Below are 26,863 nucleotides of genomic sequence, written 5' to 3'. Positions count from 1 at the left end.
CGCGCGCCCGCGCACATGAACTGTAGCTCTAGGCAGGCCTGGTAGCACTTTTTGGAGCCCTCTCAAAGTCTCGCCTGAACCAGCGCATGCGCTGGTTCAGGCGAGACCTAAAAACATGTATGCAACTTGGAAATAAGTTCTTCAAAGGAACCGTCTGTGTGTGGAGACATGCACACTTTTACATCTTCAAGATAGGCTGCCGTGACCTAGTCATTTCACAAATCAAATGCAAGTATGAGGAGGTGTTTTTTTAAAAATTATTTGATACATTTTTGAAACTCATTGCACATGAATAAAAGAAAATGGAAAAAAAGGAAGTTAAGTAGGTTTGCACTAGGCGCCATTCTATAATACGTTGTGTTCACATATTTTCATTTAAACTGGCTACATACCCTTTTTGCAGATGGGGCAGCACTGTTCTGGCTCATACACTGGATCCACACATTCTGTCTGTGGGCACGCAGACACTGTACACAGCACGTCTCCATTGGCTTCACAGCTACATCTTTCGCATGACGAAACCTGAAATACAGATGAATACAGACCATTGTTTTACTACTGAAACCTTTTTTCTGTGGCCTCACTTTTCTCAGTAAAACATTTGTTTATGTTTAATAGCCATGTACTATCCCAAAGGCCACTCAAGATTTGTCTGTATAAAGCACAAATCAAAGAGCATATTACCAAACCTAGGGTGAAACAAACGCTTTTTCCTACTCACCTCATTAGATCAACATCTGAGCGACTACACTATGGCATACTGCAGAACTTTACAAAGATGATACTCTTTGTAGTCAAAATTACTTTATTGAATAGGGTTAGGGATTTACTGACTTTATCTGTGGGAGAGCAACAATACAATGAAGCATTAAAAACATACCCACAGTTTGTAGCAGAAGCAGCCCCACATTTTTGCATTAGTAAACAAAGTTGGAGGATTTCTTCTACAATCTTAAAAATGTGGCACATGTGGTCATGCACGTGTGTTATGTTAAATTAATTCAAAGTTACATTGATTTGAAGTTACATTTATCATACACAGATCATCAAAAAAAACTAAACAACTATTTGTGGCTTTTGCACTTCCACGTCACATTCTGTTTCCAATGCAGGTAATGTCAGTTGGATTGTTAGCAAACATCAAAATATGCTGTACGTACATTTAACTAGAAAGGAAGGAACTACATTGATGTTTTTATATTACAATAGCTGACATTTGCTGAGGAGCCACACTGACATTAATATACACATTTGCTAAACAGTGTTTTTATAGACAAGCTAGAAAGGAGGCAGGAGTAAGTCAGCCTGCGCTAAAGACATTTGTTGCCTCCTGTGGCAACTACATTCTGTGAAGGTCATATTTCAAGCCAATTATATAATATGTTAGAGCTTGCTTTATGGTGGCTTATGTCACGTGTTTGGTCAACCACTAATGCTTTGTTATGTTATAATCCAGTGCTGCCCATTTAGGTACCGAAGATGGTCCGAGATTCAAAGCGGTCAGTAAAAGAAACTTACAATATTACTATTTAGGGGTGGTATGTCAAAATGTTTTGATCATTTGCTTGAATATATGCCAGAAGAAGATAAAGCATTAGTTAAATATCAAATCACTTAAAAGCTATTTCAAATCTAATTTGAAGTAGAGGTAAACTTAGTGGTTCCTCATCTTACATTTTTCACCAGGGTATTAGGACCAAATGAGTCAACTGTTTCTTACGTTATTGCAGTTAAGGTATTGGCTGCATATTGCAACTTTGAAGGAGTTCACATCGCACCAACTTTGTTATCAAGTTGTTTCTTGGTGTGAGTCTAAAAAAAATTCAGCAACAGCTTCTTGTTATGTTATGTAACAGCAATGTGTTAAGCGCACATGTACCCTGAGGTGTCTTGGCGCTGACTACTACTGAGCAGGAAAGGAGCCTAGGGGGCATATTATCAAGAAACGGCGTTAACATTATCGCCGCTTTAGCGGCAGAAAACTGACGCTAAAGCGGCGATAATGGGCTTGATAATATGCCCTTGAGAATTTCCATAGAAGCCCTTGTTCTGGTGTCAACATGGGCTTCTATTGGAATTCTCTGCGGCATATTATTAAGCCCATTATCGCTGCTTTAGCGGCGATAATGTTAACGCCGTGCTTGATAATATGCCCCTAGGTTGTTAAAGAGCCAAGGGCATATTTTCAAGACAGGCGATAAAATTATCGCCGCTTTAGCGGCAGAAATCTGCCGCTAAAACGGCGATAATGGGTTTGATAATATGCTCTATGGAATTCCAATTGAAGCCCATGTTAAATGTGAAGGACGTCTAACATGGACTTCAATTGGAATTCCATAGAGCATATTATGAAGCCCATTATCGCCGTTTTAGCGGCAGTTTTCTGCCGCCAAAGCGGCGATAATTTTATCGCCGGCTTGATAATATGCCCCCAAGTTTTTAACTCTTCTGAAGGAGATGAGCGTGGGCAAACCTCTGATGGGGGCAGGGGGCAGATTATTCCAGAGCTTTGTGGTTTCAACAACAAAGCTTCTACCTGCCCAGCTGGCTTTGTAGATTCTAGGAGTCGGCATGAGAATCGCCCCAGGCGAGCGCAGCCGTCTGCCAGGAGTGTATCTCTGAAAGGAGTGTTTCAGGAACTCAGGACCAGTATTATTTAAAGCCTTGTAGGCTATGCATAGGGCCTTACATTCTTTACGGCTTCTTACTGGAAGCCAGTGCAACTGCTGAATTTCTTTGGCCACAGAGTTGAATTTAGAGGTTCAAGAAAGAAGCCTGGAAGCCGCATTCGGCACCATCTGTAGCTTGTTGATATTTTTTTCCTGCTGTTAACATGAAGACTGTTGCAGTAATCCAGTTTTGAAAGGACTGATGCCGTGGTTACTGTCTTTCTAGACTACGCTGGAATGAAAGGGAATAGTTTTTTGATTATTCTGAGCAGGTAGAAGGAGGAAGAGATTAGAGAACTGACTTGCAGTTTGAAATTTAGCTTTTCATCTATTAACACACCAACATTTTTTGCCTTGGTCGCTGGGATAGGGGAAATCCCAGTTCTGGCCACCAACTAGAGGACCAGAGATGAGAGAGATTACCAAACAGAACCACCTCGGTTTGATTTGAGTTAAGTTTAGGGCAGTGTCTGTTTATCCAACAGCTAATTGCCAGCATGCCATCATGAAAAGTGGCTGAGAATTCAGTAACATTTTTGAAGACGGACAGGACAATTTGTGTATCATCCGCATATGAGGTTAATGCGAGGCCAAAAGATTTGGCCAGAAGAGCCAACTCTGTACCATAAATGTTAAACAGAGTTGGACTAATAGATGAGCCCTAGGGAACCCCGCAGGGGAGAGAAAAGGAACCTGATCAAAGCTACCCAGTGCTAATGATTGTAGTCTATCAGAAAGAAAGTAATCATAGGGATTTAGACCTATTTTTTAATACCCAGAGCACTGATACGGTTGATCAACATCACATGGACAACTGTATGGAATGCTGCTGAGAGGTCAAGGAGAATAAGTGCCACAGCTCCGCCTCTGCCCAGCACGACCCTTATCTACTCTGTGGCTTTAATCAGTGGTGACTCAGTGCTATGTCTAGACCTGAAACCAAATTGCGTCTCATCCAGCAACTGATTTTCTTGTATGTGCTGTGTGAGCTGACAATTCATTACTTTTTCTACAAGTTTAGCGAGGAGTGGATGGCGTAAAATGGGCCGGTAGTCGTTGGGGTTGTCTGGGTTCAGGTTAGGTTTCTTTATAAGCGGGCGAATGGAGGCCCTTTTCCACTGAGTCAGGAAACTCCTGAAAGAAACATGGTGTTCAAGATGGCTGCAAGATTTGCACCTATCATATCTGGGATAAGGTTCAGAATCGAGGGTGGACACGGGTCAAACGGCGAGCCAGACATTGCCTTGCTCAGCATGGTGGCTTTCTGTTCTTTCGTAACAGGAGAGAATTCAGTAAAGGGGCAGACCTTGTGAGGCTCCTAGAATGAATCAGATACAATCTCAAGTGATTGCTTGTAAAAATCCTTAATTAGTTGAAGCTGTAGATACAGCCAAACGTATTGAGTGCTCACAAGAAGATGCTCAGTAATTAGAAACTCTTATCCTATCATAAATATAGATAAAGTAGACACTAACATCAAACCTCAATTACCCAACCAGAATACAAGTAGAGGTAAAGGAAGTGGTGTTCTCCTCTTCTCATCTAGAATACAATTTTGTAGGTGGGGATCTCTTCTGATATGTCTAATTTTAGGAATTGTCCCACCATGGTTCAGCAATGTTGGTGGGGGAAAATAAAGTAGGACATTTTTGTGAAATTTCTAGGGGGGGGCAAAGCGCGCTGCTGTAAGGAGTGTTCAAGACCACGGTATCTCTGAAGAAGTTAACATGGTAGAAAGCAAAATACATTCATTGATCCTTTTATTAGAGGTTGTGGAAGTAGAGGGGATTTTCATGTACCCATACCATTGAGGGTAAAGACATGCTACTAATTTTTGATTCTGGCACCAGGATCACAAGTATTTCTATAGAAAAAATACAAAGATTGCCGGTCTAAGATAATGCTGTTACCTCCCTATGTATCATTCTGGGGGCAGAAATTGTCTTTCAGGACAAGAAGATAAAAGAGAAATTGTATATGGATCACAGTGGATCCAATGTACTCAGATGATGGCAACAGGCAGATTTTCAACATGGGTATCAGACCTGGAAAAAAATGTCCTGTTTCAGTAGGAAATACTGAAAGTGACCACAGCTAAGTTAGTCAAGTGTTCCTCGACAAAGTAGGAAGCATCAAGGATTTTGCCCACCCTTTGCAAGTAAAAGATGGCAGTGTTTTAAACAAAGGAATCAGAATGTACCAAGTAATGTAAGGGGGAGTGTAAGAAAGTGTATTATTACTATTTGAAGTGGCTGACTGTGTAATAATAACACTTCTTGTCAGGGTGAACGTTATAAGTCACTAAATAAACCTAAAAGCAACCGCCTGGTAGCTAAGGCATGGAGCAGAGAGGATTAACATAAGGCACCGTGTAAAGTATTTCTGCAGTCCCAAAACAGTAATAAAGTACAAACAGCAAGCAATAACAATGCTGTACCGAATTTGAAAAAGTAGAGAAAATGTAATAAACAAAATGGCACAAAAATGACAAAAAAACAATGAGGGGGATCAAAGACATCAGTTTTTACATTTTTAGTTGAAAATAGCACCAAAAAGCACAAACCATCAAAGATAGTCAATGTTCATAATGGACGGAGATCTATGTACGATTTGAGGCTGACCATGGTGGCGCACAGATCGGATACACAAAGTGGATTGGTCCAGATGAAAGTCTAGAAGTCTAAAGTTCGAAAAAGTTTGTATGTCCTACTTCAGAAAGAGAGTTTTTCACTTTTTCCCCCCAAAATATTGACATTTCTTTTAAGTTTCAAAGCATAATTGAGACTTTGTCACTTCTAAGGCCACCAGGACCTCAGTGGAAGGCACTTAGAGACTTTCATGATATCAGGGAGGAGCTGACAGAAAAGTCCAATCCAAGTCAAGTTGCCAATGATCAGCTGGCCACGTCATGGAAAATGAAGGCCTCTTGCAGCTTGTTGTGTTCCTGTAGCCATACAGGAGATCATCCAGTTGACCATTGGAGTCCACTTTGTCATGTGTAGAAAATGGAGCAGGTCCACTCCTTCAGATCTCCTCTTAGGACGGTGCCTTGGGTTGCCACATTCATGGATGACACAAGTTGGTGGTGGGGTGACACTGAGGCACTCCCTAACTGATGGTATAAGAGTTCCCAGGCCCTGGCCTACCGACTTTGTCAGTAGTTCTTGATTGCCTTTTTGCAAAGAGGCCCAATATGCAAAGTGCCAGGGCAATCCCAATGTCTTCAGTTACAGTAAACCTGTGCTGTGAGAACTGGGTATGTGTAGGGAAGTGTACTGTTGAAATTAGTAGTATCCTTCAAAATCCACTTTGAAGCAGGTCCTGGAACTACACCAAAATGTGAGAAAGAGATCTGGTAGCACAAAGCAAGGGCTTCCAGAAATCAGTGTGGGGATACAAAAGAAAGAATTGTGTTCTGGTTCTGTTTGATCACTTCCAAGAGGCAAACCTTTTACACATGCCTTAGACTGATCTTTCAGGCAGGATTTGCCATTGTGGTGCCAACAAGAGGGTGGGCAATCCCCACCCTGTATGTCCAGCTGAGCTCGGAGGAGCCATCCCTTCTCATTCAGGTCGACCTGTAAATCAAAGTGGCCTACTGTGTGGCTTGTGGAAGGAATTTTACACATTATGTTAGGCTATGTTAGGCTAAATGCAGGCTAAGTACAGGCTGGATAACCACTGGAAAGTTAATGCAAATTAGCCTCCAGGAGTTTGTCAGGGTAAAGGTAGCTTTCTAAAAGTTATTTTTCCTTAATATTCCTTAGAAATCTGACTCATCATTTAATTGGATTTTTAGTAACTAATAAAAATAGTGATTTCATTATTGTTCTACGTGCTTCAAAATTAGAAAGAGAAATGTTATTTTAATCTGTATTCTGATTTTCTGTACAGGACAGCCAGGCCTGCCACAGCAAAAATAGCTTTTGGGGCTTTGTTACTATAGGGACATGGTGACATTCATTTTCTACATGCCGGACTATTAATTACCACGCATACTATTTTGTGGACTACAAGGCCTACATAGGGGTGAGTAATTAATATTTTAAAGGGAGGTCTTTGACTATCCAAAAGCATTATTTTGACAGGTTGTACTGCAGGTTTTACACTGCAGCAGCCAGGTTACACATGATTAGTCTGGAGCAATGTTTTGTAGGCTGCCCTGTGGATGGCACAATAGATGCTGCTGTCCACAGGTGACATTTAACTTCCAGGCCCTGGGTGCATTTTCTACACTATATACTAGAAACCTATAGGCAAGATGAATGTGCCATTAGGAGTATTCCAATTTAATCATGTTTAAATGGGAAGCACTGATACTTTACACTTGTTTAGCAGGGGTAGCTGTGCAGAGAATTCTAAATCCAGTAAAAACAGGGTCCAGAAAAAAGGTGAAATATGCAGGGTGACCATATAAAAGAGGTGGATTTCTCAGGGAGTTGGCCAAGATTCTCATGAAAATGCAAGAAAATACCATCAATCCACCAGCTGATGCTACTTTATGGCTTTCTCTGGTGATTTTGACAAAAAAAAAAAAATCTGGGGAGTTACACCTATGCATCGACCTGCAGTGTCTAAAGAATAGCATGTGGGTGGGGAATTTATCTCTCCGTGCATAGAAGATTTGAGCACGACTGTGGATCAATCCAAATGCTCCACTAAATTAGATCTTCGAGTGGCAAATTACCAGGTCGAACTAGACGTGGACTGTTGGCATCGTACGGTGTTTGTAACACACAATGGTTTTAGTTCTGCAGCATGCCTTTTTGACTGGCCTCAGTGGCTTCTGTATTCCAGAAGGTTCTGTCTAACACCAACCCTCAGAACAAGGGAAGAAAGTGTCAACTGCTAACAAATATGTATAGGACGCAACTACGTCTCTAGTGGATAAAGGGAAACGAAGTTTGTCCAGAGGAGAACAGGACTAATAACTAAAGTCCTGACATAAGTGAATGTACCAAAGAATAAAGATAAGTGTTTGTTTGAAGAAAAGAATGTGATTCAAAAATATACAATACAAAGAATATTTGCTATATTTTTATTAATCTTTTTGATTATTCTTTTATATTTCTCATAATAGAAAAGGAGCCAAATGAAAAGTTGTAAACTGTATACAAAAATCAGTTAGCTATCTAGGTCATACAATGATCAAATACATAAATATAGACATAAGCATATGAATCTCCTACCCCACTAAACATAGGGCTCAGTTAAAACCGTGAACATAAAGACATATACATATACTTGCCAACAATCAAACATCCCATACGATCCACATTCTCACATATCCAAACTAAACGCATAACATACAAAAGTAGTAAAAAAAAATTGAACAGAAGCCACATCCGAATGATATGATAGTGGTGGTAAGTTGCTAGCAATATATCCAATAAGTATTATCAGATATGTGCCACCTTGTGGGTTCTGTCTTCTATGGTGCCAACGCGCGTTTCGGTGCTAGGCTAGATGGAAGCCATCACCTTCCTCAGGGCACTAAAATAGGGGAGCAGTAAGGCAGGGAGGAGAAAATTAATACAAGAAACAATGTGGGCTAGGTAATAGATATACACTTCTTCAGTCAGGAGTTCAGTGTTGATGCTACAAAAGAAAAACATGGAGAAATGCAGCGATAAGTAAATGTACGGGGACTCCCCTGGAAACAAAATAATTAAAAAATATAGCCTTTAGAAAAAAATACAGCATTCCAGGGTTTTCACCTGAATAGAAATAGAAAGGTGCATATAGAAAGAATAAGGTAAGTATCACAAGATGTTCTAGTAAGTTCAATCGAAAACCGGTGTAAAGAGTCATACAAGAACAAGGCCCAAAGTGACATACCAGAACAGATCTGTGCACACAAAGGAAAGCCAAGAGTTATACCGAGAGTTCAAGCAAAAAAAAAGTGATATCAAGAAATACGCGTGCTAGACAGTATGTAATGGACATATATTCCCAGCCGCTTACTATAAGGTCCAGTAGACAAGAGATTCCAAAGTGGAATAATGAAAAAGAATAAAGCAGCGCTGGATAAAAAACAGAAGTCTGTCTACAATAGCAGGAGAAGTGACTTGAAAAGTAGGATCCGAAATTGAGAGTCTGAAACAACAAAAGGCAGGAGATGACCTGATCATGACGCCTCTCAGCGAATCAAGGGTAGATTAGGGCAAAATGAATGGCAAGCCCTATAAAGTAAGAGAGACCCGATAAAAAAATATTGCAAAAAATAGTTACCTTGAGGTAAATGGGGTTAAAGTGACCAATATCTCCAAAGGCATCCAAGGAACCAGGAATAAGCCTGAGATAAACAGCTGAGGAGCGGCCAATGAAGTTAATCGACTGCGATACGCGTCGAAAATCAGTGAGGCTGAAAAACAATAAATATATGGGGAGTAGGATGCAAAGTGGTCGACATATGGTAAAGAAAGTTAACCCCTCCCCGAGGGCATACTCTCAAATGTCTGGGCTGATAGGAGAGAGCAGCATCATAATATTAACATAACAAAAAACAAGATATGGTAAATGACTAAACCCGAAATATGAAAGCGATAAAAATACTTTGGGACCCAGCAGGAGACAGACTCTTACCTACTAAGTGGAAGAATGTCGCTAGTAACGTAGCATTCCTTATCCGGGCTCGACCGGTGGGAGCAGAGAATCGATAAAGGTTTCAAGAGGTGAACAGGATACGGTCCTCCAGTAATCACGGAAGCCGGCGAACGATGGCCTGGGTCAGAAATTCGATAGGTGGACCCGCCTTCTGTGAGGATGGTCAGGTGATTAGCCTGTCAAGGACCCGGCTAAATATTGGTCCAAATGGTGGACACGTGATACGTACAACGCGGAACTCTCTCCCAAAGATGGCCAGTCCCAACAGAAGTAGAAATGAGACTGTGACATGGTCGAGCCAAAGTGCAAAAAGCTGAAATTCAAGACAGGAAGCTAAAAATAGAAACGGTAAACACCCAGTAGGGGTAAGCTCTATAGGATCAGTTGACATGATCCAACATAAGAAAAAATGGAGAAGGCCAGCAAGGCTAAAACAGAAAAATAAAGAAAACTAAAGAGCCTAAAGCATTAGCAAGAAACATTAAAGCAACCAAGTAGCAAATCCATAAGCCTACGCAAACTGCACAATAAGGGAAAAAAGTCTCTAAGTCAGGACGTCTAAATTAGAAGAACACCGAACTAAAAACTGGGGAACTCAGATCACTTGTTCCCAAGGGGTGTTTTCATTCAATCCCTGTTTTTCAGCATTGAAGAAAAAAATGCAAAATACTTCCCTGGTCTTTCTGATCTTATTAACATCTCGTCCTCTTTCGGGTGTGATGTTTTCTAGGACCGTACATTTAAGGTCAGTCTCGATATGTCCCATCAGTATCCAATGTTGGACCAAGGGAGCGGACATTCTTTTCATCTGAATATTGGATTTGTGCTCTCCAATGCGTACCCTGATCTCTCTACTAGTTTCACCAATATAGCAGAGATCACAAGGACACATGATGCAGTATACTACGTTGGTAGTTCTGCAGTTTGTCATTTGATTAAGATTGATTGTCTTGTTTCAGATGTTAATGTGATCAGCAGTTATGGCATTGTTGCAGGCCTGGCAAGTGCCACATCTATGGTTGCCTCTGATCGGAGTATCTCCTGTAATAGATTTTTGGAGAAATGATTCAGTTTTGCTCAGTTTAGCCTTCACTAAGACATTCCGAAGGTTCCTATTTCGTCGGAATGCAAAGGTAGGTTTGGGGATCTTGGGGACATCGTACCTGAGATTAAGTAGATGCCTCTCCGAGTATATGGCTTGTTGGATTTTATGATTAAGGTTGGAGTCGCGGGTCACACAAACCAGTTTGTTATCTGTAGATTCGGTTTTAGGAACGAACATGGTATCTCTGTCAAAGTATTTGGCTCCCTTATATGAGTTCTGAATAAGTCTCTTAGGATAGGCACGGGCTAAAAGTTTTCCTTTGAGGATATCAGCATGACAGTCGGAGTCATGGATGCTAGTACAATTCCTACGCAAACGTAGGAACTGACTAAAGGGAATCCCATCTTTTTGACAGCGCGGGTGGTAGCTGCAGTAATGAAGAAGTGTATTCTTAGCTGTGGGTTTGATGTATAGGGATACAGTAATATGGTGATCCCTGTGTTGAATCCACACATCCAGGAATTCAACTTTCTCTCTACTTTTTTTGGGAGTGAATTTAAGATTCAGGTCACAAAGGTTGATCCATTCAACAAATTGGTCCAGGTCATCCCCTTACCCTTCCAATATAAAAAATGATATCGTCAATGAATCTATGCCATGCCAGTATATTTTCATAAAAGTGGGCAACCTCATTGTGTATGAATTTCTGCCCCCATGCTGACTCCCTTTACCTGTTTAAACAGTTCACCGTCAAATTCAATTTTTTTTCCACTATGGACAATATCCAAACATTGGATGATAAAATCAGAATTAAAGTTCGCTCCTACCTGATCGAGATATTGGCGTACTACTAAAAGTGCCTCAGGTTGTGGCACGTTAGTATAGAGTGCCTCTATGTCCATGGTGACAAGAATTCGGGTGTTGATGCTGAAGGGCATATCTTCAATTTTAGAGATAAGGTGGCCGGTATCTCTAATATAAGATGGTAACTGAGTCACAATAGGTTTAGGAAAAACATCAATGTACTTGGACAATGGCTTCGTGGCCGATCCAATCGTAGACGGGGGTCCATGGGGTTCTTATGAGTTTTTGGTACTCCATAGATCACCGGGATCCGAGTTATAGCCGATGTCAAAAAGTCCAATTCTTTTTTGGTGATGATACCTTCTTGTTCTGCTTTCCTACAAATGTAAAAGATTTTGATTTTGGCTTTGGTTTCAGGGTCACCTCTCAAATTATGATAGTGTTCCTTGTTTGCTGTAGTTCCAGAAGGTTCTGACCAGAATATAACAATGTGTGACAAATTAAGTTGTATTTCAGGGCGACATCTTGTTGTTTGCTGAAACGAAGGCTAAGTATTATGCAACCCTTGCTAGAGTACTAGGAATTTTGCAGGAACTTGGAGTCGAGTTAAGGGGTGGCAATTGCATTTTTTATGTGAAGGAGGTAGAATACTTGGGGCAAATTCTATCTAGACAGGGAGTCAAACCTAAACCTGAGTGGATAGATTTGTTAAGACTCTTTGTCCTAGTGACATAGATAAACAGAGATTGGTCTTGGGTTTGGATGAATTCGTTACAACATTTACAGACCCCACAGAAGGCTTCAGAAATTGAATGAAACAAAACACTGAATTTAGATGGTTTCCCTTATATCATGAGAATTTTGGTTTAAACAAACAGATCATTGTTTAAACTCCTGCTCTATCATTTTATCTTGAGGGTTGTGAAACATTTGTGAAAGTGAATATAAGTGTTTTTTTGATGGTGGGTGAACTGTTCCAATTGGATGGGGCCAAAGAGGCCACGATTAGTTCATATCAAGAAGTTTGATTATCCACTACTGGATATTTTATCAAGAGAAAAACTGTAAAAGGCCATGGCAAAACTGGCAAAATTAGTTACAAAGCTGCTTGAGTTTGAATTCAAAGTGGAAAATATTGCAGGTGAAAAGCATGTTAAGGCTGATATTTTATCCAGGTTGCCTGTATGTAGAGATGTGCAGGAAGGTGGTTTGGAAAAGTAAACTGAAAATATATGATTGCTAAGGTGGAAGACTATGTGATTTGTTTGGCCATGGGGGAGTGGTGTTCAAAAATGGGGGAGGATATGGTATTTATTATAGATATGAATCTTTATTATGTCCAATTGAAATTTAGAAACATGTTGGTAGCCTGGTATTGATGGATAGGTAGAAAGATTGGTAGAATAATAATAATCCACATTTGTAAAGCGCGAACAATCACCCATAAGGGAAGATTAAGCAAGCTATTGCCCAGAGTCACATGGTGCTGGGCTAATCTGTCGCCGGCGCCGGGGATCGAACCGTGATCCCCGAGTCAGTCGCCCTGGCCGCGGCGCCACACCTCTTCCTTATGTGACTGTGTACTTTGTAGATGTAGTGACAAACATCTGGTCACATCAGCTCCCATTCCAATTTTGATTACGTGTCCTACCAGAGTGTGGCAGAGAGCGGCAATTGATTTTTATGGGTCCATTTCATGTCCTTTAGAGTCACATGAGATACATGATGGTTCTGATGGACCATTTATCAAGATGGAGAGAGATGGAAGATGTGCTTCCTAACACCACTAGTTTCATATGATTTTTTCAAGAAGTATTTGCTAGGGAGACAGTTTCCACCTTAATGATGACAGAAATGAGGTTCAATTTGTGTCATCTGCCATGAAAGTGTTGTTGGACTAGTCTGGAGTTAAACAATTACGAACATCAGATTTTCGCCCTCAATCCAATGACAAAGGCAAAATATTCCACAGGGTGTTGGTTGAAATCATCCGGAGTAACATCAAATGAAGAGTGGATTGTGTGGATTCCATTATTGACTTGCATTGGGCCGACTGGACCACCCCACATTCAGTTACAGGTGAAATTCTGTTTAACGTTATGAGAGGAAGGAAAGTGGCATATGCAATATGTCCATGTTGGATGGTCAATGCGTTAAATAAGAAATGTGATGTGCTTGTTTTGATGCGTGATGCCAAGAAATCCAGCGATGCCTTTAATGTGGCGCAATGTGGCCACAAAAGTAGGCCATATCTCAAACCAAGAATATGTTTGAGCTTGCTCTAACATATTACAGCCTAGCCATATAGAATTAAAAAAAGAAAATTATCTGCAGACCCTGGGAGAAAACTCCCAGGGTGTGGGGTTCATTTTTTTTCAATAGCAGACTCCTGATTTTGAAAAAAAAAAAACTAACAGTTTGTTGGACGGCCGCCTGAAAGAAGGCAGCTGTGCATCAAATCCACAGTTCCTTCAGAGGAACCACCATTAAAGCGGTTATTCTGAGGGCACAAAGCTCATCACTGTACCAGCTATGAAGTCTAAATATGGCCAGCCGTAGTCCACCATGATGGCAGGAGTACTGACCTCCACCACTGGCAAATTGATGCCTGTCCACCAAACTCTTACAATGAGGGTGCTATGGACACTGGTGAAGGATTGTGTCTCTGCCTGAAAGGTGGCTGGCTCTTCTGTTTTTCTTCATCTTCATAATTCTCCTATGTCTGAATAATATTTTGCTTTCCTGTGAAATAATCTATTTCTTTAACAAACATTTAAAAAAAAAATAACTTTAAGTACTGGATGTAAATTGTAGTTTTTAACTTCTCTCCAAGGAGTCAATGTGAGTCAAAGCCTGGGCCCCGCGCCCCACGCCGTGCCGCGCCTCTCTTCGCCGGTCCCTGCCCTCCGCCTCACCTCCTCAGGTGGAGCTTCTGCGCTGTTTCAAGACACCTGTTGCTGAGGGTGCCCTTGGGGCTGTGGCAAGGCTGTGCCCACGGCTGCGGTTGCGGCATTCCCCCTGCAGGCCCCCACAGGGCAGAATCGAATCACTGAAGGAGCAAAGGATTCAATGCCTCGGCTCCGTGTTCGCTCTGCTCCGCTTGCTCCTGCCTTCCTGCTAACTGGAACCTTATTCATTACAACGTGAGCAGATACCCCCCTCTGGAACGAACATGCAATTAATAAAATTCTCGCTACCGGCTAAAGTGAAACCAAGAACTGTACTATTAATTAACACCTATGCACATCCAACTGCACAAAAGAAAAAAGCCCATAAAGCTTTGTTAACATCCATAATCTTCGACATAAGAAGCACCAACCCCTCCTGGGATATTGTGGTAACAGGAAGCGTCAACTCAAACTTAATTTATACCCCAGATGAAGATGAGAAACTAGCTGCAGACAACAATTGCTTGAATGCAAAACCCCAATTCCAATTTAAGATGGCTCCTCCCGACCAGGTAGGGCAACACTTGGTGAAAACACTTGAATACCTGGGCCTGAGAGTCATAAATGGTAGAACACAGGAAGACACCCCGCCAAAACATACTTTTTTTGGAGGGGAGTCATGATCCAGACTTGATTACACTGCAATTTCCGTTACCACTAATGCTTTTTCTCACTCGATTTGCTATTGCATTTATCACCAAGAGTGACCACTCTCTATCAACATACTTACTTTAACCTAAATTTACCAAAACATCAGACTAAATACGCTTGTATATTAATAACTGAGAATGTAAAGCTTTCAAGGTTTTAAGGAAAATGACCAAATTATACAGTTGATTTTTATATAAGTGATAAATTGTTATGGTTTTATTTAACTGAAACAATAAACATTTATTATTATTATTATTATTATTATTATTATTATTATTATTATTAACTTCTCTCTAAGGGGTTATTCTCTTAGGGTTCTTAATCCCACACCATTTTTCTGAATTAAACGTGTTATTGTTAATCACAATCTGTATAGCGCACAACCTGCCGTTAGTGTGGCAGCACTACGCCTTAGACTGGGCATGATTTTACAGACAAGAATCTGATTCAGTTCGGTATAGGTGTGCGGTCAATTGGATGAGCATTTCAGTTTCTCGTGAGAGAGAAAGATGAGCTGTGCCACCTTTCTTATGTATTTCCCTACATGCTATAGATTCCTGTTAAGTAGCAAATTTATATGTGTGGTAAGTAGTTGGCAGGAAAAGTGCTGTTAAATGTATTGATATAATCTTCAGAAAGTTGTGGGTGTATATGGAAGACACTAACAATCGGTCTGGCAGCCACTCATTACCAAGGAAATGATCCCAGCATCTGGAATTAAACTTCCCTATTCTAATGAGAGATTTAAATAGGCCTCCCGACTGGGTAACCCCCTCTTTGGCCAATATCTTCATAGTTAAGACTCTTGCTGGTGCTGTGCTTACTGGGATTTGTGGAATTGTCTTTGCATTTTCCGATCTTGCTATTAGTTGAGATAAGTGGAAACTAACTCTTGGATTTAGCACTAGAGGATCAGTAAGAAAGCGAGGTTGCTGCAGATGGATGAGCATCTGCCTCACTCCGTCAGTATTGTCATGAAAACTCATTGTTATTGAATGCCTTTTCCACTTGAACAGCTTGACACTTTAAAAAGGCTATATCGGCAGCCTGTTCTCATGGGCTGCATCAGTATCACAGACTCATATTGTAGTGTAGTTCCTATATTCCGCATTGGAATAACATACACTATAGATTTGACATAGGACTAAGGTCAGTATGTCTCTATCGAGTATATTAAACTTAATTACTTGTGTGTGCCAGCTAACTCAGAGGTCACTAGAAACTTCTCGAATATACAAGAAGGGATTAGTCTCTGACAACCGCATAAACATGACAACTTTGTTTCCTTTTAGAATCGGAACAGTCTCAGAATCGTGGCAACAATAGATAACAGTTTCACTCAGTCAATTTCTCATGCAAAAAATATGAATTGCTACAATCGTAAGACAGACTGCAAAGTACAACATGTACGAGGTTAACAGTAAGATAAAATAATACTGCAATAGCATGGTTTGTAGCTATGACATATATTAATCAAAATACATACATGAATAACATAAGCTAAAATGTGATACTCATCTGATGCTTCTAAATTGTTCTACCCCAGTGTACCTAACCTAAGTGCAGTACGAGGTTTGAAGTAAGTGCCATTTCTTAAGTATAGCTAGCTATATTTTAGTTTAGCCAAGAGTTGCCAAAAGTTTCTTTAAGTTCTAGTCAGCTCCATACCTTAGAATGAGAGGGGTTGGAATCTCTTTTCTGTACTCGATAGTCTAACCCCCCGCAAGGGAAGTCAGAGAGCACTGGAGCTGGATTCTCTGCGAGGAGGATGACAGCGTCAGGTCAGTGCATCAGGCAGGAACTCGATCTCCTTCCAAACTTGCTGTGGCGAACCGCGTAGTCTGGGTTGGATCGAATCATCCGGGAACCGCAATTTGCGAGGGCAAGTGCTGGTATATTTATACCTTGAAGGTGTCTAGGAATGCCAGGATTGGCGTAAACGTCGGGCAGAGGAACGTCATGTATGAACCCCTAAGGAATAGATGTTCATGCATACTTAATGAGTTCTTGGAGAAATCAATATTCAAGCTGAGGGAAATTCCTAAAGGCTTAAGGGTCTGGTTTTCCAAGAATTCGTTGTGATGTGGATGGACGGATATAGGTGGCCATGCCTGTATTTGGTTTGTACGGACAATGTCTAAATAAGGGCCTGATTTCTATGTCCAAATAAGGGCAATGTGAATTGTACCTATATAAGGGCATAAATCGGGAAACCTATATACAGAATCTAAATCTGCACACAACACCCACTCCAGTTTCATATGAACGACGTTACTAAATCCTAAACGTTCTAAACATATCTTAAAACAGAGTATCACATGGATTTGTTAAAATAAGCTAAAAACATATCTAAAACATATGTCCTAAAAATACATTACAAAACCATTGCTATGCATAAAGTGTTGTACATATAAAAGGCAATGTTCCATTCTAAGCATAGGATCACATTGGATACCATTTCATATCAGGTTACACAAGTCAAATTGTTATTTATGACAAGGCGGCATACTGTCTCTGGAAGTGTTATCAAAGAATTCTGCTCTCTCTGAATAGTTCCACTATAAGCAGATTACTGTGCCAAAAAATGAAAAATACAATTTTAGGACGGGAAGAGAAAAAAAAAATATATAATCATAGAAAAAGTTCCAAACTCAGTATCACGTTTGAAAAAGAATGAAGGCCAAATTCAGAGTCTCTCCGGAACACTGTGTGCTTGAATCAAAAGTAAGTGTGTGGGGATGGAGAAAACATAACATTTTCGAATCCTGTAGACAACAAGTCGTCTACCTTTGTGGGTGAGAGTTGGAATACCTCATGTAGAAGAACAGCACATAGATGCGAACTATCGCCTTCAGCATGGGAAGCATCAGCAATGTCCGGATTGGATATTACCTGCGCGGCTGGTGTTTCCTCTCGTACCTCAGCAGTAGCATGTTGCATCTGTGAGATCTCAATGAATGCCACCATCAGGATTGGTAGCCGCTGGGGACAACACATAGCATGGGCAGTTATCGGGTCCAGCAGAGTATCGATATCCGTAGGCATGACTGCTGGGAGTGTCAGACAAATGTCCAGCACGCATTCTTCACCGCATAGCAGGCAGCGTAGAACAGGCAAGATGCAATTTTGCCAGATTGGTCTGAATGACAGAAACCAAGTGGTGTTAATATTCTCGTAGACGAGGTAAACCCAGAATTTGGACGATGCGCTCACGACACTTCATCTCCAATAGAGTTCTTTCCATGGTGAACTGGGTGTCGCTGGTGATTTGGCTTGCCATATCGTAGCAGTGTAGTGCTTTCGCTTGTAGGTGCAGGTATAGACAGAGTGTTCATGTCTTTTATTTTGGCTATTCCAAGGCATGATGTTTGCTGGACAGTGTTGTTCAAAAACATAATTTGCTCAGGGATGATACAGACTCTAAACAAAGCTTCTATTCCCTATACTTGCCACTCTTTAGTACCCCAGACAGTTTTCGTCTCAATGTTGTCTTTCCAAAAGTCGTAACCCTGTCTAGACAGTTGGGCAATAAAGGCTGTAGAATAAATCTGTTTGGTATTCGTTAACATATTTTTAATTCCTGTCTTGTTGACATTCTTAAAGTAAAATGTCTCTGCATTCGAGATATTAAACCCTGAAAAATATGGAAATTGCATTGCAAATGTTTTCGAGATACCCTTTGGTGGCGTAGGACAATGTTCCCATTGGTTATACATGAATACATTTCTAGGTGTTGCAGATTTATGCAAGAAATGATGACCATAGTGGTTATAACAATACAGTTGTTCATAGTCTGATGAACCTTGTAAATATTCATTATTAGTGAATGCAGTTGACATCTCTAGATCAGACATCATATTATTAAAAGTCTCGAAGTCCCAATCATCAGAAAAGGTACTGGAGATAATAGAGTCACTTAATGAAATTTTAAATAAATGTGGAATCTTCAAAAGCTGCGACGGGCCAAAAATGTCATATTCGGTTTTGTCCCAAACTATACCATCAGGTATAGGAATCGCTGTGATGTTCACTGCTGACAAGTCTCTTACTTCACGATGGGATGATTTGTGTGGCTGGAGAAGTAAGTTCACTCTTTTACTTGCTGTGTCCATTTGAATATATCTTCCACTAATCAGCATACCCAGAGGTATTACCAGAGCTAATCAAAGTATAAAGAAGGATATTCCCAAAACAATCCATACTTCAATCCATGGTGAAACCAGATAAGTTTTTTCCAGTAGATGAAAAAAGTCTGTTGCTTGTTCTTTGAAAGTTCTTTGTACTGGCGTCGTTTCAGGCTCGCTGGGATCCTCAGAAAATGCATCAAAGTTCATGAAATAGCCAGAAGCAGTTCTGTCAATGGTTGGAATTGCATCCATATTTGGTGAAATTGCTGGAACTAGTTGATCACTTGTTACTTCGTTGTAAACAGGTGTATCTGGACGAACTGTTATTTGGGTCTCAAGAGGTACAAGGTCCATAGCATTGTTGCTTAGTCCTCTATTTCTTACTGTTGAATCTTCCAAGGTGATGAGTCTCTCAGTTTGAACCTCTTGGATTGTAGTTAGATGAGTGCGTCTGCTACATTGGCAAAGTCCACTTGACCTACTGTTCAGTATCGGCCACATAGTGTGGTTTGACCTGGTCGATAGACACAAATCTTTTCTCCTTTTTACCAGCAAGGGGCGGCAAAAGTACTGTTCTTTATCCATGGATTGCTAGGACAGGTACTGGTTGTCTGTATCAAGGCCCAAATTCCTTCTTATCCGCGATCTTTTCTCTGACTAGTTCTCCAAGCTTTGGGATCCAGACAGGCCTTGCTGGGACGGCTGGATTTTTCTCAGTGGTGGTTGACTTCAGGACCACGTTGCTTTGTTGCTTTCTTAGTTCATTTAAGTCCTGCAAAACAGCCAAACGATCTTTGATATCAAGTTGTTTGTTTTCCACCACTGTGCCTTTCATATCTAAGTCCGGAACCAACATTCTAGTCCCAAACAGGACCTCATATGGAGTGACACCCCCTAGAGAACTTCTTGGCAAGTTGCGCGCTGGACTCCATGTAAATGTTTGACCCACCCATCACCCGAACCTAATAACCTAGCTGTTATAGACTGCTTTATGTCCTGGTTTTTTCTTTCCACAATAGAATTTCCCTCAGGATGGAATGGAGAAGAATACCGCAATGCTATGCCCAGACTGGCCATGGCTTCTTTGTAAGCCCTAGAGCTAAACGCAGGACCCTGGTCAGAATGTAGTGTGCCTATTGCGTATGTGCCGATAAAGACTCGCAAATCTTTTATAACAGTTTGAGCGTCAGCCTAGCGCTGAGGCCACATCCATAGGAACCTAGACTTAGTGTTTCTGGGATTGCATTCATCCATGAGGACGCATGTATATCGTTAGTCTGATGCTATCTAACAATGATGTCTGAACTGGGCTGGCTACCTTGTAGTCAGGTGTCTGGTGGCGTTCTGTACTGCGATCTCTATTGCATGCTATACAGTTATTAATGAAGATATGAATGAGAGTATTCATCCATGGCCACCAGTACATCTCTTTTAACTTTATAATTGTCTTTGAGATCCCCTAATGTATCAGACCCTCTCCCAGATGCGCTTCATAAATCAACGCTGCTCTACGTTCCCTGTTTGGAATTACTCTATCCCCCACTCCAGGGATTCGAGCAAACGGAACGCCATTCGCATCAATTATATATGAGTATTTGAGTGGAAACTTTTTAGGTAATGCCGCATCCCTGCCTTTGCTTGATGCATTGACAGCCAGCATTATTTTGCTGTCTATTTTTGTTTTTGAACGAGTGATTGCAGCTACGGAAGCCATTTGCACAGCCCCTTTCGCGGCTTCATTAGCCAATGAATTCCCTTCAACGTGAACGCCATCACGTTGGTGACTCAGCGTGTGTATCACGTGAATGTTTTGTAGTCCGTTTTGCAATTGAACCACTTGTTCCCAAAGCAATTTGTGCTTGATTGTGCCACCTTTTGCATCTTTGAAACCATTTTGAATCCAATTCTGTAAATATTCATTGTAAGATTAAACACAGTAAAAAGAATCACACACTATGAGTGGGAATTCACGATCTGTATTTTCAAGTTCCATCTTAAATGCTTGTAGTTCAGCTCGCTGAGCTGTACAATCTCCTAGAGATTGGGTTTTTGTGACCATTGGTCTAAATTTGCCATCTCGCTTGCGACCTTTAACGATAGCACATGCTGCACTGTACGCTTGTTTACTCCCCGTAGCGGGCTGTGCAGATCCATCAGTATAAATTATAAATTCGTACTGGTCAAGAGGGAGAATTTCAGTAGGCAGAGGACATTCGTGTTAATATTGCAGGAATGCTTGTGTTTTTAAATATGGATCAAAAACGTATTCAACATCAGTTGCAGCAAGAGAATTAACCCATTGTATCCATCTCGGATGTAAAGCTTTTACATTTGGAATGCTAGCCTTTGTAACTGCCTCTAGGGCTGGTACAGGAGTCACAACAATAATGCGTTTCCCCTGTGCTAGGGCTCTTTCTTTTGCTACAGCGGTGTGAACTGCTGTCAGAATTTTTTCTGTAGAAGTGAATTTCATTTCTGCTTGTGTATACAAGTGGGATTTGTATGCAATTGGTACTTTTTCACCTTCGTTAAAAGTTAAGGAGGTGAATCCGCATTGACCCGGAATTATTCGGATCACTAAGTTGCGTACGTTTGACCCTGGGTCCTCATTATTGAGAAAGTGGTCAAATATCTGCTTTCTGGTGCAATATTTTGACAAAAGAAACCATTTGAAATGTCTAATGTGGTTTTATATTTTTTATGCACAATGTTATTAATTAATGCTGTACCATGTGCATTTTGAACTGCAAATGGATTGCAACAAGAATTTAAGTGTCTGTAATCCAAAACTAGGCGATATGTATTGTCTGGTTTGGAGACAGGAAACAAAGGATTGTTCATTGATTAAGTGAATGTTTCAATCACCCCCTGATATTCAAGTTGATCTAAAATCTCAGAATCGTGGAAACAATAGATAATAGTTTCACTCAGTCAATCGTGCATGCTTCGTTTCTACAGAGTTGCACAGAAATAGAGACACGGGCGTTTCAATAAAAGGGTTTATTGAACAGTCTTATTTCTCATGCAAGAGATATGAATTGCTACAATCGTAAGACAGACTGCAAAGTACAATATGTACGAGGTTAGCAGTAAGATAAAATAATGGTGCAATAGCATGGTTTGTAGCTATGACATATATTAATCAAAATACATACATAAATAACATAAGCTAAAATGTGATAGTCATCTGATGCTTCTAAATTGTTCTACCCCAGTGTACCTAACCTAAGTGCAGTACGAGGTTTGAAGTAGGTGCCATTTCTAAAGTATAGCTAGCTATATTTTAGTTTAGCCAAGAGTTGCCAAAAGTTTCTCTAAGTTCTAGTCAGCTCCATACCTTAGAATGAGAGAGGTTGGAATTTCTTTTCTGGACTCGATAGTCTAACCCCCCACAAGGGAAGTCAGAGAGCACTGGAGTTGGATTCTCTGTGAGGAAGATGGCAGCGTCAGGTCAGTGCATCAGGCGGGAACTCGATCTCCTTCCGAACTTGCCGTGGCGAACCGCGTAGCCTGGGTTGGATCGAATCCTCCGGGAACCGCAATGTGCCAGGGCAAGTGCTGGTATATTTATACCTTGAAGGTGTCTAGGAATGCCAGTATTGACGTAAAAGTTGGGCAGAGGAACGTCATGAATGAACCCCTAAGGAATAGATGTTCATGCATACTTAATGAGTTCTTGGAGAAATCAATATTCAAGCTGAGGGAAATTCCTAAAGGCTTAAGGGTCTGGTTTTCCAAGAATTCGTTGTGACGTGGATGGACGGATGTAGGTGGCCATGCCTGTATTTAATTTTTACGGACAACGTCTAAATATGGGCCGGATTTCTATGTCCAAATAAGGGCAATGTGAATTGTACCTATATAAGGGCATACATTGGGAAACCTATACACAGTATCTAAATCTGCACACAACAATATATGAAGTCTGACTACCACATTGTTTCCACTTGCTAATCCTGATTGCACACATACAGATGACACATAATAGTTAAATGTTTAAAATATGCTTTTATAGAAATTGCCTACTTCTGAACAGTCATAACCTGTTATATTTTGCCTCCTGCAGAGCTCCTTCATCCCTAGAGCTCCATATGCCCAAAATGTATTGGTCTAAGGGATTCAGCATTGCTTGTCTTTAAGGTTTTCTCTACTTTCTGATACCCTAAGTCGCATGGGATGATGCCTTCCATAGTGATATCTTGCCAGTCAGACATGGCAGTGACTGGTTCACTTGCAGGGACTCATGTTCTTTCCAACAGGATACAACTGAGGCATAAAGTGTGCAATGAAATGTTGTAAAGCTCCTCCGGTTCTCCTATCAAGGCTTCCAAGAATGATCTCAGTGCTGGCAGCTTGAATGAAGAAGCTGGTTGACGTCTGACCAATAGTGAATGCCAAATCTAGGTTGAACCATAATGCACATGTGGGCTTTTGTCATAAGCATTTATCTGTGGAGTCCTGGCCTGTGCATGTAATTGTTTCACCTGTGGACTGCAGCAAAGAATCAACATGTTCTCTGAATCGAGGAGAACTACCACTGTGCACAGTATACCAATGCCATTTTCAAGATTATGCCCTGCTGGAGCTAGTTCTATCTCACCTGTTTTTTACAGCGTACACAAAGACACACATAAAGACAAACCTGATGTTGACCCTGCTATACACAGTGCTTACAGAGCTAAACGGTGTATTTAAACTAAAGAGAGAGATATCTGCCTCACAGGTACATGCTATCAATACCTCACAGCCATATGTACCATGTCAAGGAAAATATCAAAGGGGTAAATATTTTCATGAAGTTGTACATATATGGATTTTGATTTTTGAATGTATAGGAAGCATCCACAAATATCTCTCTGCATATATCACATCTAAAATTATCGTTGCTGTATGGGGAGCTCCTCCCACCTTCCTGGCAAGGGAGAGAGCCCCAAAAAACACCCCAAGAATGACTACTGGACCTGAAGTGCAACCTTCACATACCAAGAGGTGTTCCATCAAAGGAAAATGATAAGCAGACTTTCGCCTTATCAGATTATATCGCTATTTTGGTAGTTAGATTTAATTTTGAAAGGGAGAGGTACATCGCAGCCAAGACCTGGAACGAGCTCCATGTGAACATCAGACGCTCCCTGACCCTGCACACGTTCAGGAAGGCACTCAAGACCTGGCTCTTCAACTGATCCGGAGAAACCCTCCCCCCCCCCCCCCCCAGCGCCTTGAGACCCTCACGGGTGAGTAGCGCACTTTATAAGGCCCCTGACTGATTGATTGATTGATTGAAAGCCCTTAAGCCAAGTACACACCTATAGCTCAAAAAAGGAAAATGCTTAAACATACAAAACCTAAGGACACATCTGCCAGTATGGATCAAACACTCGCATGTGATTATATTCCACATTAATCGCCATAAAGGTCTGCTTCCATAAAGGTCTGCTAAATGCCTGTCTGTGGCAATCAATTCCTACTAAGTGGAATATTCTAAATATGCTAACCTAATGTTTAAATATACTGCACACACGTACGCTTGTATCTGAATTTTTTAAATACCTATCACCCCTTGCCAACGTACACACCATGTAAAGAATTATCTTATATATGCAAAATCACCAAAAAAGCTGCATTTAGATCTTCAAATAAATACCATCCAGGTTCACAGAATCTAGACTTCAGGTGTTTTCTAAACTAAATTACTCTTTATAAAATCAGATTAGAGTTAGGCATAGGATCAAGTTCACATCCCGGAAACTGATAACGGTGAGATGCTGACAAGGAATCTGGGCCCATGTTTACAAATAAATCCCGCAACGCAGCGCAGTACAATTGCTGCACTACATTGAATGAATGGGAGAGAGCAGAACAGTACCAGAGCTTCAAAGTTGTATGCTGTTCTTCTCACTCTTTTGAATAGCACACACCAATGCAGGCACCTTTCCAACATACTGCAAGAGTGTCTGCATTGTGGTAAACATTGTTTTTACACAAGAAGGGGTCACTTCCTGCACACACACAAAAAAAACTATGCAGAAAGGAAGAATGCAACAGACATGCAAAGAGGAAAAAACAAGGAGAATCAAAAATATTTCTCCTTGTTACGCCAGATGCAGGTCCAAATCAACATCTAAAAATCGTGGTAGATATGGATTTGCTTCAAAATCCATGGGTGGATGCATGGGAACGCTCATGTACCACCCATGGAACGCTCCCTTAATGCAAAGTGGTGTAAGGTAGCACACTGCTTGTAGTGAATTACTTTGTGCTACTATACAAAGCAAACTGTGATTGACATTGTATTGTAAATATCAACCCAACACTTTGCGTCAGGTCTGCATTAAAAAAAGAATGCAAACCCAAAGAAAAATGTTTGTAAATCTGGGCTCAGGTGAACACACTCAAAGTAATATTTTGTTTTGCAGATTTATGTAGCGCAAACTCGACCCGAAGGTATTGGAGCACTTTACATGAGCACGAGTTACGCTACACAAGGACACATTCATTTTGAGGTCGAGCATTCGAGACCTCTTGTATATACTTTAGTATATACTTATATGTGTATGTACTTTGTGGGCTCTGGAGATCAGCCCTAGGACTTGTCTGCTTCCGCTTAGGAACTTTTGTTTCTGTTCAACTGCCTCTATTTAACTGTCTTGATAGAAAATGACCAGTAGAGGTCAGTAAAATACCAGAATTGCTTTCTGCTAAGGGACTTTCTTTTTGAAAAATATTTCTGGCAACTGCCTCTTTTCAACTTTCTTGATAGAAAACGACCAGCAGAGGTCAGCAAAATACCAGAATCACTTTAGCATTCTCTAGATTACAGTCCATAGAAATTGTCTTCCACGAGCTGCCGTAGACAATAATATTTTTTCAAATCTTGTAATTTCCGTGATATGACCACCAAAGGCCCTGATTTTATATTAAAAACAGAGCTTTGGATTATACCATTTCCCGCTGAAAGACAATATTTCTCTCCATGTGTTCCCATACATGGTGTGTCACGCAGTTTGATGCTTACTTACCCTCCATGTTAAAGAACAGTAGATGTTTCAGCACCCAGGCTAATGTGCTGCATAGCTAAATATTAGGAAAGGTCCCAAAGGCGAGACCGATTGCATTGCAAATGCTTGTTTTTTTAGGCACGAAGAGATTAAGTGATTTGGCCAGAATCACAGGATGTGGAGTCAGCCCCGAGGCTCGAACCTTGGTTTTCCAGCTCCAAAATCGGCAGTCTAGCAGTGAGCCCACATCCTCTCCCATTTTTTACACATGAAAGTAGCCATAAAATGTAAATGCCCCCCCACTTGAACAACCTCCATTTAAACAAAGTATGGAAGTGAGCAAACATGAACCAGCTTAGGAGAGTTCCTTTCATTTTTCCCTTCTCCTTGTATCCATCCACCCATCCTGTGACCATTCCCTTTATTCATTTCCATCTGTTTGTCCCTCACTTCACATTTCCATACAACCATACACACACCCACCCACCCACCCACAACTTAAGCATGCTTTCTTCCATCCTTGCATCCACCCAGCCACCCTTTTACCATTTCATATAGACATCTATCCTTTCACCGATCCAGCCATGACTACACCCATTAATCAATCATCCGTCTTGTCAACCATTCATCCTTTCACACTTCTATCTATTTTTACTTTTAAGCTTGCCCCATTTCAAATTTCCACCTACCTGTCATTCACCCCTCACTCCAGTCATTATTACACTATTCCTTCCTTTCACTCTTTCGTTGTAGCTTTCTTACTTCTTTCCTTTCATGTTTCATTGTTTACTTTTGCCATTCCTTCCTCCTTCCGTTGTTTCTACCTCCTCTCCATCTACCGATCTTTGTATCATTCATACTTTAAATTTCCTACTTTTCTACCTCGTGCTTACTTCTTCATCACTACTGCATATGTGTTTGCTTCACTCTGCATATCACCCCACAGCCCACAGAAGAGGGTTCACTATCCCTCTGTTTTTTCACTTTCCCCATTGTTTTCACACTCAATATGATG

The 26,863-nt window shown here is 40.9% G+C and overlaps 1 protein-coding gene across 2 annotated transcripts in view; it reads right to left on the bottom strand.

Moving 5' to 3' along the window:
- VWC2 (von Willebrand factor C domain containing 2) overlaps positions 1-26,863 on the bottom strand; it is a 556,254-nt gene that overhangs the window by 244,318 nt on the left and 285,073 nt on the right. For both annotated transcript variants that reach the window (XM_085606616.1, XM_085606617.1), the window contains exon 3: positions 393-522. In XM_085606616.1, coding sequence (XP_085462742.1) covers positions 393-522 — 130 coding nt within the window. The remainder of the gene's footprint in view (positions 1-392; positions 523-26,863) is intronic.

The sequence above is a fragment of the Triturus cristatus genome, chromosome 5_2, assembly GCF_964204655.1.
Source record: "Triturus cristatus chromosome 5_2, aTriCri1.1, whole genome shotgun sequence".
Taxonomy (NCBI): Eukaryota; Metazoa; Chordata; class Amphibia; order Caudata; family Salamandridae; genus Triturus; species Triturus cristatus.
This window is presented reverse-complemented; position numbering and strand designations above follow the sequence as displayed.